The 13,946-nt window shown below is 40.3% G+C and overlaps 1 protein-coding gene across 11 annotated transcripts in view; it reads left to right on the top strand.

Annotated features, from left to right (window-relative positions):
- The window catches only part of HNRNPM (heterogeneous nuclear ribonucleoprotein M), a 39,156-nt gene that overhangs the window by 1,470 nt on the left and 23,740 nt on the right, over positions 1-13,946 (top strand). For all 11 annotated transcript variants that reach the window (XM_027085299.1, XM_027085293.1, XM_027085300.1 and 8 more), the window contains exon 2: positions 7,407-7,576. In XM_027085299.1, coding sequence (XP_026941100.1) covers positions 7,407-7,576 — 170 coding nt within the window. The remainder of the gene's footprint in view (positions 1-7,406; positions 7,577-13,946) is intronic.

The following is a 13,946-nucleotide window of genomic DNA, read 5'->3' as shown; positions in this document are numbered from 1 at the left end:
AACTGCATTTGCGGTGTTGTGCAGCCATCACCAGTATCCACATCCAGAACTTTTTCATCATGCCAATTAAACAGTAACTTCCTCTTCTCCCCCTCTCCTGGTTACCTGTGTTATACGTTCTGTCTCCTATGAATTTGCCTTCCCACAAATTTTTAATTGGAGTTCGTGGGGATTAAAAGTGAATGTAGTTAAAACGCTTTGTTAATGAACACTCACTAAATACTAGCTATGTTGTTGAACTTTCTCTCCTTAGGTGGGGAGGAACAAAATACCGTGGTTACTGGTCCTTGGAAATCAAGAGAAAGGCATCTTAGAAGTATTCCCAACCCTTTATTATTGAAAACTCTGGAAAGGGATGTGTTCATTTAAACTTTTTTCATTACCTATTTCCTTTATTTCTTTATCACAGGATGGAGTGCTGCTAGAATCGTGCTAGGTGAGAAGTTATTAGTTATAGATTATAGCATCTGGGGTACATTTTTCAAATTTCCCATTTTCCACTGTCCATTTCCAAATAGTCATTTTGTGACGAACGTTAACACATGGGCTATTAGAAAGAATCTGAAGGTTTCAGAGCTAAAAGAGCCCTTGTTGGAAAGAACCTCAAAGTCTAGGACTGCTTAGTAGAGACTATTTTAGAAAGTTACGAACACTTAGATCTGTTTGGGAGGGCCATTGGAAAAGTTAGTGTTCGTTGTGTTTTTTTTGCATCACAGAGTTTTTAAAGCAGAGTTCTTTAGAAAACAGCCCCCCTACCCCCACAGGGAAGGCCAAGGAATATTTTTGTAGTAAAGTTATTGTTCTGTGGTATTAGTAAAAGGAGTTACTAGGTAGGGAGCATGGAGGGGCTCCCCTCCCCCCAACCTAACCAGCTGGGGGCAGTTAAGAGGTGTTCCTCTAGGGGGAGGAGGATGAAAGATGATGGAGAGAGGCACAGGAGAGTGTCCAAAGACTAGGGATTTTTATATATTTATATATTTGATATGTATTTATATAGAACCCAAACTGCTGGAGCACTGGGGGCCAGCTGGTGGGCAATGAATTCCAGACGAAGGAATTTAGATTTTTATCTTGAAAGCCTTTGAGGGATGGGAAATGAGTGAGACTGGATTCTTCTTACCTTTGTCTCCACCAGGAGTGGAGTGTGCTGTAAACCAAAAAGGCAGTGAGATAGCAAGCTTGATGAGGACCCCAGATGGGACAGCTTGTTTTGCAGTTCCTTTTCTTCTGGGTATAAGAGGAGGATTTGTTTTATTTTGATGAGAAATCTGTTCCATCTAAAGACAGTCAAGGGACTTCCCTGGTGGTGCAGTGGTTAAGAAGCCGCCTGCCAGTGCAGAGGACACGGGTTCAATCCCTGGTCTGGGAAGATCCCACATGCCGTGGAGCAATTAAGCCCGTGCACCACAGCTACTGAGCCTGCACTCTAGAGCCTGCAAGCTGCCACTGCTACTGAAGCCCGCGTGCCTAGAACCCGTGCTCTGCAACAAGAGAAGCCTCCACAGTGAGAAGCGCGCTCACCACAACTAGAAAAGCTTGCATGCAGCAGCAAGACCTAATGCAGCCAAAAATAAATGAATAAAAAAAAATAAATTAAAAAAATAAATTCTGAAGTTAAAAAAAATAATCAAGATTCAGAGTTAGAGTATATTAATCAGGAGGTAAAAGCGTTCATTTTAGAGGACTATGTAGGCTTAGGTTTGATTTTTTTTTTAATTTAAAATTTTATTTTTTAAAAATAAAGCTTGCACTGTCCATTTAAAATCAGTGACTTAACCTACTCCACTTTCAGAGTAACCTTGTGGCTGAATCAGAAAACTGAGAGAGAGGCTATTTTAAAAATGAAACTTTGTATTTAGTATAAATTCCTGGGGATGTAATGTTAGTGTTGACACTGTTTTACAGTCAAGAAAAACTTTTTTTTTTTTTTTTTTTTAAACAATTGAGAAGACCCAGGTTAATGAAATTGACCCAAAGAATCTGGGGGAGGCCATCTTGACTCCAGGTCCTTTGCTGCTTCCACACACCACCCTGGTAACCTCTCACTGAACACAGTTATTTAAAGTGTTTTTTTTTTAACCAGATTCTCCGTGCTTTGCAATGATTTGAGTGTTTGCTGTACTTTAAAAAGTGATGGTATACTTGATAATAATTTTGAGGCACATTTGATTGTGAGCTCAAGATTAGAATAGGGGCTGTAGGTTGTTTGAATGCATGCTGCCAGCTCTTTGCTTTCACTTTGCTCTTTGATTTTATTCATGGCTAGGCAGGGAGATGCTAGTCTGCAAAGATTAGGTTGCTTGTTTCATTTAGGAGTTTGCAGATGGTCTCTCCCATTACCATGTTTTGCAGTCATAGAGGTGAAAGCTGAATTGCTCCTTTGGTAGTCTGTAATGAGTACAGTGCCTAGGTTTCCTCAGCCACGGCCCCAGTGAGCTTATTTTAAAGCTTAATCAGTATGTGCAATGGTAGAAGGCAAGGAGTGAATCATTCTCCAGAAAATTTTTGGTACAAAAATATATCATTGCCACAGTTAGTGTGCCAAGTCTCTCCTTTAAACTTGTCAGGGTGGATAAGTAACCTCCTTGCACAGATGAAGGAACTGAGGCCTGACAAAGAGTTGGTGACATTGGGGTTCAGACCTAGATAACCCTACCTCTTAGTCACCCGTAGTACTGCTCCCTTAGGTATTGTGCTTAACATTTACCAACCTGCTTTTTGTTAGGCTGATTGTTGATTCTCAAGACATCCCTGTGAGCTACATGGATACAGGTTATGCTGGTTTTGCTGGTAAAGAACCAGAGACGGAAAGCGCTTAAGTCACGTGGGTAGTGAAGAGGTGGACCTGGAGCTAGAATAGTGCTGTGAATAGTGCTCTCCACATCTTAAATGCATTAGGGGAAACTCAGGATTGAAAGGGTTTCTGTGAAGAGTCATTTTACATAAGGGATGGTTCTCAAGGGAATATGGGGGGTGGGGGAGTCTTTTCCCTCAGGAGATGTGGTCAGGATTTCAAGGTATCGGGGTTGCCGTTTCAAACTACACTTGATTGAAAAACTGTGAGAATAATGAGAGTATTATATGTGAGAGGGAATGCCATGGAGGCGTAAGGGAGGGTAGGGATTCACTGTTTTACATGGTGAATGTGGCAGCCCTTGGTGAAGTAGGCAGGCACTCAATCTTTTTACTTGTGATCTTTATGTACAGTATAATTCTAGTATGGTGGAGCAGTGACATGTTAAATTATCAATTTTCAAAGAACGCAGTCAGTGAAACAATTCCAAAGCCATATTAAACATACTTAATCTATTTTAATGATTTGAGAGGTTCTTGCAGATACTTTGGCCTTATCTTTATTGATGTATCATGAATTAGGTTGATAGAATGTCAGAAAAAGTTTTTTAACATATTGGGTCTATTTAGAACTTCAGGTAGATGATTGGGTGCCAGAATCAGATGGGGTGTTCATTGGGAATTGGGAGCCACTTAGCAAGGAGAATATTGGTAAGGCATTTAGCTTGCTTAGGTAGCTTCAGTTTCTTTGAAAGATGACAAATTTGTTACTTTATATAGGAGTTAAAAGTCAAGTTATATTGGGGTCAGGTTTGAAATTTAAGAAACTAGTGGAAACTTAAAAAGTGTATAATTGGGGCTTCCCTGGTGGCGCAGTGGTTGAGAGTCCGCCTGCCGATGCAGGGGACACAGGTTCGTGCCCTGGTCTGGGAATATTCCACATGCCGCGGAGCGGCTGGGCCCGTGAGCCATGGCCGCTGAGCCTGCACGTCTGGAGCCTGTGCTCTGCAACGGGAGAGGCCTGAGTACTGAAAAAAAAAAAAAAAAAAGTATGATTGGCACAATAAACTGAATAAGTTGGAAGTGTACGATTTGATACCCTCACTGAATCAAGATAATAAATACAACCATAACCCCCTTTGCTCCCCCTTTGTAATCCTCTGAGTCCTTTTTTTCCCCACCCCCAGGCCATTAGTATGCATCAGTGGTTCTCAGTGGGGTGATTTCTTCTTTCCCTTCAGGGGACGTTTGGAAGTGTCTTGGAGATACTTTTGGTCTTCATTTTCAAGTCTGAGGAATGGGGCTGCTACTGGCCTCTCTGGGGTAGAGGTCAGGGATGCTGCTGAACATCCTACAGTGTACAGGGCAGCCTCCCACAACAAAAGGATTATCTGGCCCCCAAATATCAGTAGTGTTGAGGTTGAGAAAACCCACTATAGATTAGTTTGCCAGATTAGATTTTCTCAAATATAGTTGTATATGATGAAATATTACCATATGTACTCCTCTTTTGTCTGATTTCGAGTGTAAGTATTTTGAGATTCATCCACGTTGTGTGTAGTTCATTACTTTTTGCTGAATAGTATTTCAGTGTACGGATATACTATAGTTTGTTTATTCATTTACCTGTTAGTAGACATTTAGATTTCCTTTTGGGATATTACAAGTAATGTTGCTATGAGCATTCGGGTCTAAATTTTTGTATGGATATATTTTCTTCTGGGTAAGTATCTAGTTGTGGATAATGTATGGTAGGTGTGTTTTAACATTTAAGATTCTATAATCTAAATTTGGGGTATTTAGGATAAAGCAGTTTATTTCATCAGTGTAGCTAAATTATAATCTACCTATAAAAATGTGCTTCTAAAAGGTTTTCACAGTTAAGTGTTATATGTATTTTAGGGCTAGAAGCATATTCCCCTAATTTTATCCCGAAGGTAAGTGAGAAAATTGAATTAAACATTTAATAAATGGGCTTTTCTTAAACTGTCACATCATCTATACTTGAACATGCGTCACGTGAGGTTTCTTTGAGGGTGGTTTTCTACAATTCTGTCAAGAATAGAGTTGATGGTGATTATTAGAGTTACAAAAAGGTCAATTTTTTAAGAAACTGGAAGTGATGAGATAGGAGGAAACTTCTCAGAGAGAGGAAATGATTAGCCAGAGAAAGACTTGGGTGTAGTAGTGCTTTGCTCACACCTTGGCCATAACCCATTTGAGCTGCTTTCTTGATGATGAGCCATGTGAGGTGGATTAACCCCAAACGAAATCCCCAGCTTCTGGGGTTAGATTGGGTAGTTTATTCTTAGCAGTAATGATGCATGGCAGAATATGGCCTAGACACTTTGTTACCTACTATGTCTTGTAATTCGTTATTTATACATTTTATAACTAATAAGGTGAGCTGGGCAGTGTTTGAAAACCCAGGCTGGAAGCATTACTGTGTCATGAACCCTGTGTCAGAATAATGTTTTTTAATGTAGATTGTAGAATATTTGGGTTTCAAAAGAAACCAATTCTAAAATATATTCCTACCCACAGGCCCTCTGTAGGCCCATGAAATGTAGGTTGATCTACATTTTATGAATTGTTGTAACACACTTCCTCCTTATGTAGGGAGGGTGAGATGCATGCTCTGTCTGGCAGACGGGTGCAGGGCTTTCATATGGAGTGGATGGGTGGACTGTGCTTGCGGTGTGCAGTCAGCCTGAGGAGGGTCTGTTGTGAGCCTGGGTAGACAGAGTGAAGAATTCTAGGAATCTGGGGATTGGTGTGGCCCTACTCCCCCTCCCCCATCTGCCGGCCCATGTGAAGGTCTGTTTATTGCATGTTGGTATAGTTCAGATCATAGAGGAAGTTGCTTTCCTTAGTTTTGCCTAGGGTGATAACTTCACTGGGTTACCACTTGGCACGGCTGTGTTTGGATGTGAGGGACCCGTAGAAAAAAATACTTTGGGGACTACAAAAGGTTGCTGACTTAAATTTTTCCAAGTACACTGAAAATCCTCCAGCTACCATTGATGTTTGAACAATACCCCTCCCCCACACAGGGAAGACATATCTTAGAATAAAGATCAACCCTTTACGTTAAAGAAGGTGGTCTTATAAATCATCAATGCTGTAATCTTGACTTTTTGTTTTCTTTCCATTTTTGTTGTGGATCACAAAGTCTCTGCTAGAATCTGTAGTTTGGGAGTCCCTTGATTCTCACTGGTGGAAAGCACAGGGCTTGGGAAGCAGAAAGTGCTGGACTTAGTGCCCTGAGAGGACTTCTGTGGCTGCTGCCTCCCCAGTTGTTCCTGGTCAGCTCTCACAGGTGTCTGCCTATGGTCAAAGGGGGCTCGGAACAGCCACACGCAGCCGGCACAGGGCCTTGCCCTGCTGTGCACACCCTGTCCGGTTCCTGGGCTATGGACTGGGCTTCCAGCCTGTCTTGTTCTGTGCTTTGGGAGCCTGCGTTTCTTGTGAAACTTTTCCTGCCCACTGTTAAGCCAGATTCATACCTGTAGAGCTTAGAAATGTTAACTCTATGGAAGCACCTAACACACAAAGGTAAAGAGGATTACAGGAAAGGCCATGTCAGAAAAACGAATCCACCCTTCTTTGCCAAAGGTGGAATTGTTTGCGTGCTGTCTTTTACCTACCAGCGTTGCTCAGACTTCAGTTTCCCTAGCCTCAAAGTAATAGGGTTGAGTAGAGAATGGTTTCTTTCCCTTAAAAATTTTGTTTTTAAAAATTGTGGTAAAATATATGTAAATTTTGCCATTCTAAAATGATTACGTGTACAGTTTAGTGGCATTAGGTACAGTGTTGTACACTATGCCAATAGCCACTCGCCATTTCCAGAACTTTTTTCTTTTATCATCCCAAACAGAAACTCTAGCCATTAAACAGTAACTCGCCATTCCCACCTCTCCCCAGTCCTTGGTAACCTCTATTCCTTTTGTCTCTATGTCTGGCTTATTTCACTTAGCATAATGTTTTCAAAGTTTATCTGTGTTGAAGCATGTATCAGCACTTCATTCTTTTTTTATGGCTGAATAAGTAATATTCCATTGTATGGATCTACCACATTTAGTTTATTTCATTCATCTGTTGGTGGACACTTGGGTTGTTTTCACTTTTTGCTATTGTGAATAATGCTGCTAATGGTGTACAAGTACCTGAGTCCAATTTTTTTCCGCCCACAATGAAAGACACTTTTATTTGTAAAGCTAAGATTGGTTGGACCTATGTGTACCACCTCATTTCTGTTCCATGAAATGTTATAAATCTTCTTTCTCTTTTCCTGTTTCTGTCTTGGCGTTAAAGCACCTTGGGCAGGGAGTTGGCCTGTCTCCCCCACCTCTGTTAGAGCCCCACAGGAGTGTGTGAAGGCCTAGGAAAGCACATTTGTCTTGGGAATGATTTTTTTTGATAGGTGGGTTTTAAGGAGCGTACTACTGCAATATTCTGCTGTATGGACCACTTTAGTTTGTTTCAAATCAGAATCAATATTAGTCTTGTGTTACATGTAACTTTGTGTGGGATTGTAAACCTGGAAAATCAAATATTGTCTTTAGTATTGTGCTAACATATGGACTTTTTTTCCCCCTCTCTTTTGAATTCAGTGAAGGAGAACGACCAGCTCAGAATGAGAAGAGGAAGGAGAAAAACATAAAAAGAGGAGGCAATCGCTTTGAGCCGTATGCCAATCCAACTAAAAGATACAGAGCCTTCATTACAAACATACCTTTTGATGTGAAATGGCAGTCACTTAAAGACCTGGTTAAAGAAAAAGGTAATGGTACTGGTGGTTGAGTAGGGTCAGAAGGTTGGTGTGTCATCTTCTCTGTGGATAATTCCTTGGTTATTTTTTTGTCAGTGAAGCTGTTCTGGGTAGAGCATGTGTTCTCTCCAGGCTTGAGAGTGAAGCCCCCCCATCCTACTTTTTTATTTTTACTTTTTGTGGTCATGCACTTGTGTGTCAAACAGGTTGTTTGTTTGATCCCTTGGCCTATGAATGATTTTACTGGCTTAATATGGTTAATAGGGCTTTGATTAAGCTTGAGGGGAGCCTCTTTGTGTTAAGGAAATTTTTTGAATTCTTCATATGAGGTGGGAGAAATTTTTTCTTTTTCCTTTTTGTTTTAAAGTTCTGGCGGGAAGGTAGTTTGTTTAAATTTTGTGGCTGTCTTCCTGGGATCAAAAGTTGGTAGCTGGAACTTGTGCTGCTCAGATCCTAAATTATAAAACCGTAGCTTGTATTTAAACTGTTAAGCTTCCCCACCCTGGGGAGGAAAACACAGAGTAGATTGGCAATTGGATAGCTCAAAATAAAGCATCTGCTGTGTAATTTGGTGCCTTTAGGCACACATTGGTCACAGCCCTGGTGTTAAAGTCTGGCCTAGGGCAGAGGAAGCAACTGAATGAAGCTCTGCTGCCACCAGGAGGTCCTAGGGGGTTGGTTGCCCCCATGGTCCTCCGCTTTACCCACCCCCTATTCCCACCCCCACCCCCGTGCACACCACGTGTGTCTTTCTTTTCATACTCTTGTTCTGATTCTTTTGTCTTCTTTTCCTGATTCTGGGCCCTGCTGGTGGCACACAGGGCTAAAGAGATTGCTCAGCCCAGGTTTAAACAAAATTATTGATAGAGAACCATTTGTGTAATGCGTTGAGGTCTCCCCTCACCCCTATCCCAAGGGAAACCTAGAATCAAATTATTCTTAAATGGAGTCTTTTTGAAGGACTGAAAGGTACTGGTTTTTCTGGAGCATTCATAATGAAAAGAGATTTGAGCTTGATTTGTCAAATGATTAACATTTCAGTGACAGATGCCACTTGGATAGGCCATTTTGGTATGTGTACTGGTGCTCCCAGCATTGGGTTTTGAAATTATGAATGGCCCACTGCCATCATTGTCCCATCACTTAATTCAACCATGACATGCCAGAAGCACTAGGCACCATGAACCTCTGTACAGTCATGTAGGCTGCTCCCATGTAGTATTTCTCCAGGTAACATGGATGGAAAAACGTTTTGGTGTGAGATTTGTTTTCCTGCCTTGATCAGCCAAATCATTCCTGCCAATGCTCCTAGGGCAAGAGTGAAGTTTCTTCTTTTTGTCTGAAGGGCGTGTCATGTGGCATCCCAGATGCAGTGTTCTTGGTTTTTGGGACTGCTGCTTCAATAAAGCTTAGAATTTCTGTTACAGTACAGTTGGGTCTCATTCGAATTAGTTTTTGGAATAACCCCCAAATTTGTGTTCTCGTGATTTGGTTGAACCGCTGAATTGATACTTCCATTGATAATAAGGTATAGTAGTTCCAAGAACCAGGAATGTGGCTTTGAAAATGCAATTGTTAGAATTTTGTAAGAGATTGCAGGCCAAATTATTTTTCCATTTTTAGGAGTGTGTGAACCAGTTTTGGGACATGATGGATAAAGTAGGTGACATTTTTACTGCTTTACCATTCAGTAATTCAGTTTTGGAAGCCTTAAAGCTGGTAGCAGCAGCAGCCATGACGTTTCTGGATGTAGAAGCAGTTCACCTCAATTTCCTATTTTGCACTGTATTAAGTGTGGAGCCAGCCTGGTGGTTTATTCGGATACTTCCAAACTGGTTCTCATATTCCCTTGGCATACTGCTATTAATGCCCTGGCTCAGCCCTTTCAGTGTATTTTTGGTGGTGTAATTTAGAATTACAGGTGTGCAGTAAATCAGTTATTCTTAACAAACCTTAAAATGTTCTTGTTTAGAGCTCCCCTGTACAGGTTAAATTAATTACTTTCCTGTTTAATTAAATTATTAGAAGTATTGGATTGTGGTTAAAGGGATGCATAAGAGAAAGGTAATCTTTTTATGGTAAATCTTATACTCAGTATGTGAAGTCTAAAGAAATTTACTGTTTACATACGTACGGTTTCTTAAAAATGTCCTTATTTTCATTATGTGGTTTTAAAAAATATTTTAATTCATGTCTTGGTATACCAAAAATATGTTTCAATGATTATTTGAAATCTGAAATATTTACATGAAATGCGTTGCACATGTTTTAAGGTTTTTGAAGACTGTTGTTGCATAGGAAAAAAAAGTTGCGGATAGAGGCACTCACACTCTAGAAGTATTAGTCTCAAGATAGTCTCTGAAGTGGGCAAACCACAGAGATTTGGGCTGTTATAATCCAACCACTCTTTATCAGTCTGCATTTCAAGAGTCTATTCCTGATGAAATCATAGTCCTGTTGTTTCAGGAAACTAGTGGAATAGCTAGAATTAGTTGTCCTCGGCTTAAAGATCTGAAAAATGCTCTGTCATTGCAGCACTGCCTATAATTGCTGCCTGTCAGAACTCAAGTAGTAGCTTTGAGATGGCAAGACGAGTTTTTTTCCTAAGGATAATCATGCCTGAGAGTGCCTCATGTACCCCTCCCTAGTTCCCGATCTTTTCCCCCTCCTTGGACACCAAGTGTATATTCTCCATGTTTGTTAGCATTTAACAGCCTTCTAGGAGATCCTATTAATAACGCATGTATTATGTGAACAGGCCACTTATGCCTTTTCCCCTGGATGGGATCACAAAGCTTGTTTGGTGGCACTATCATGAAATCAGCATTGCTGACTTTAAAGAGAAAAGGTACTGAGAGCTTTGTTTAGTTCTGTGCCAGGGTGCTTCCCCCGCCCCCTCCCCCATCACATCATTCAGGGACACGGATTAAACAGCCTGCAGAATTGAGCTTGAGCTTTCCCTGAGCTTTCCCCTTCCTGCTCTAAGTGTCTGATGGAGCAAAGGAAAGGTTTCTATTGTCCGTCCTTTTGATCATGCTTATTTTTAACGGAGATACTACATGGAACAAATGACTGCTGTGAACACTGAAGAGTGGATTTGAAACAAAAATTGAGAGCCAGTGTAATAGGAAATTTGAATTGGAGATTGCCAAACCAGGTTTGAAAGTAAACAGTCTCAACAGCTACCTCATTTTCATCACTGGATCGATATTGGGATACACATCTCAAAAGTGTTTGACCATAAGGTCTGGGCAAAAAATTAAGACTTCCGTGAACAAAAGGTGATTGATCTTGGGAATTCTAAACTTAAATAGTGTTGTGCTGCATTACTGAGAAGTCCTGTGTGGATGAAGAAAGCTCGTCGTCGGGCTGTTGTTCTCGTGGCCTAACCAGGGAGCCAGCAGCATTGAGGTGGGGCAGCTGCAACCTAGGCAGGACTGAGCTGCAGGAGCAGTGAGTAAACATGGAGAACAGTTTGAGGAGGAAAGAAAGGAGGGTCAGTGATACAGCTCACTCTCAATCAGTCTCAAGTTTAGCAGCAGTCAGTTTAACTTGTGTAAGCAAAGATTTCTTAAGAACTTAATCCTTCTGTTTTTATTGAATACATCACTTTAAGTCAGTTTCAAATTCCAGCTGACAGAAAACTGAGGCCCAGAGGGCAAGTATAGTCCAGTAGTAAGTCTCTGTTGGCTCTCGAAGATCATCTACATTGTGGGCCTGTGGAGCAGAACTTTATTTTCAATTTAAGTAAAAATCCCTACTCAGTCTGTTTGGCTCCTTCATAGTTTCCTTTGTTGGAAATTCAGCCTGCGTTTTGGAAGGGCCTGTTGATGCTAAAGCATTCATATCTGTGGGTACTTGGGTTGAACCTTAATAGTGCAGCCTGCCTGGCTTATTTGTTGGTTTTCGGTCGAGTTAGAGAGGCAGAATTCTGTTCTCGTCCATGGAATTAGGAGCAAGAAGGTGCTTAATCATTTTCTAATTTTTCCATAAATTGAGTAATCATTGTATAGTATAATTATTTTGCCGTGTTTCAAGTTGTCTGTGTATTAAAGAAACAGGCTTTCCAAGTTAAAATATGCATTTATTCCATGCACCCCTCCATTAGAGCATGCCCTGCTTTGGAGCTACTCCCCCACCCCCCTTTGAATTCTTTTCAGTGAAGCTTTAGCCCCTGTACTCGTGTGTGTGTGTGTGTGTGTGTGTGTGTGTGCGCGCGCGTGCTTGTTTCAGCCTTGAGCAGTAAATGAAATGAGAATACAGAAACAAATACTCTTTGTGATATAAGTATGTGCAGGAGTGTTAAAGTAGCTCCAAGGGACTGTGTGAATTCTTTTGGGGTTGCTCATTATCTTACCCTCATGATATGTTTTATTCTTGGGGTAGTATTTTTAATCCACCTAAATGTCGGTTAATTTTCTTTGAGCATTTTAAAGTAAAGGTAGGGACTTCTTGGTGGTCCAGTGGTTAAGACTCTGTGCTCCCAATTCAGGGGGCCCGGGTTTGATCCCTGGTCAGGGAACTAGATCCTACTTGCCGCATCTAAGACCCGGAACAGTCAAATAAATAAATATTAAAATATCTTACCTTAAAAAAAAAAAAATAAAGGTAGGTGATGACATTTGGCATTAGATTTTTCAGAGTCTTAGTTTTTTCATTTAGATATTTTGATGTTTAAAGCTGCAATAGAATTTGTCTTAGTAGCCTGCTCTTGGGATTCCATGGATTCCATCCATGTTCAGGAATGAGAGGAGCAGCAGTATTTTTCATTAATACCTGTGAATTCCGTGTCTATGAGATTTGCTACTGCCAATTTGTTAACTCTGCCTCAATCCTAACTGATCTGCTCTGGTTGATTTGCTCTTTTAAACTTCATTTCATTGAATGTGACCAGACTATGAATAGTTGGTAAATTTTGCCTTCAAAGTTTTGTTGATAGTTGTACTGACTATACTAAACAGGTCTTTGCTTTAATAACGTAGAACTAAAAGAGAGGTGGTCTTTTAAAGGTTTTCTTATTCTCTTCCTGTACGGAAGTATGAATTGGCAACTGTTGCAGATCCTGTAACAGTGATTTGCTTACATCTCTGAATTGATGTGGTCTCTCAGGGTAGAGATCAGAAAATTATGAATTCATGAGGAGCATGGTCATTATTGATGATACTCGGGAGCAACACTACTCGTGGTAGAGCCGTAAGGCTTGCCTAACCTATGGCTAAACTGATAGGTTGGAGGCTTTTTTAAATGTAATTTTTTGTTTTTAATAAAAAACATTTGGGGAAAAAGAGGGAACATTTTAAGCAGAGTATTGGTGCAGAGGATTGAAGTTGGATTTGTGCTGTCTCTAGAATGTTAAGTAGAAAAAGTCCTAATTTCTAAACCTGGCTTTTTGTAAAAATGGTTATGACCATGGAAAAAAGTTTGGTTTGGACTTGCTTGGTTTCTGGGTTGCAATGACAGCTTTTTGATATAAATCAGTGTCTTTATGGGCACAAACTAGAAACTTTGAAAATGCAACAATATTTGAATTCTGACAACATAGTTACAGCTGTCAGTTAGATACTGTGATTGTTTTAGTTATTTTTAAGGTTATTAGGCGGTAGTCATAGCTCTAGGAAGTAAACTTGGGGTTGGGTCTCTTTACTGTCTTGACACTACTTGGCATTTTCATCAACGTGGAGACAGGGGCTGTTGGTCCTCAAATGGCTGCTGCTGTTGAAACAAATGGCTTTTAACATGGCCTCAGGAATGACCACAACATTTTGGGAATTGCTTTATTTTTGTAAAGATAACAGAAGGCCAATTTGTATGACTGTCCCTTGGCTGTGATCATTTTTCAGTTGTACATAGTCCAAAAGTTAAACTATACCAGTCCCTCCTAATTCGTTTCTTCATTTCTTTGCACTGATTCTCCTTCCTGTTTTGTGCAAAGTGCTGGTTTGGTTTGTAATATTTCAGGAAAGGACAAGGGAGGTGAGGCTGTACAGTTAAACTTTGAACACTTGGCCTTCTTGCTGTCAACTGCCATGCAAATATACTACTAATAAATATGCCCTTCAAATTTTTAAAAATACTTTTACTTTACATTTCAGTCTTTCCTTGGTGTATTAATTTTAAAATCTTCATAATAATTTTAATATCCTTTGAACAAAGGAATTAGACTAGGAAGGACTTGGGCCCATTAAGAGGGTTATTTTTACCCTTGGCTGCTAAACCAAATTGAAAACTGAATGAGAGAAGGCTTTACCATCATAAAAATAATCGTTAAAAAAGAAAAAGTATTTCTTAGAACAAAAGCCCTTTCTTGACTTTGGAGAGCCTGCTTAGATATTGTTTCCACAAAGTTAACACTTAAATTTCTGGGGGTTTTTTGGTGTCTGTG

Source organism: Aethalodelphis obliquidens, unplaced genomic scaffold (genome assembly GCF_003676395.1).
Source record: "Aethalodelphis obliquidens isolate GAN/ISIS:26980383/991018 unplaced genomic scaffold, ASM367639v1 scaffold53, whole genome shotgun sequence".
NCBI classification, from domain to species: Eukaryota; Metazoa; Chordata; class Mammalia; order Artiodactyla; family Delphinidae; genus Aethalodelphis; species Aethalodelphis obliquidens.
The sequence above is the reverse complement of the archived record's forward strand: the minus strand, read 5'-3'. Positions and strand labels throughout refer to the sequence as shown.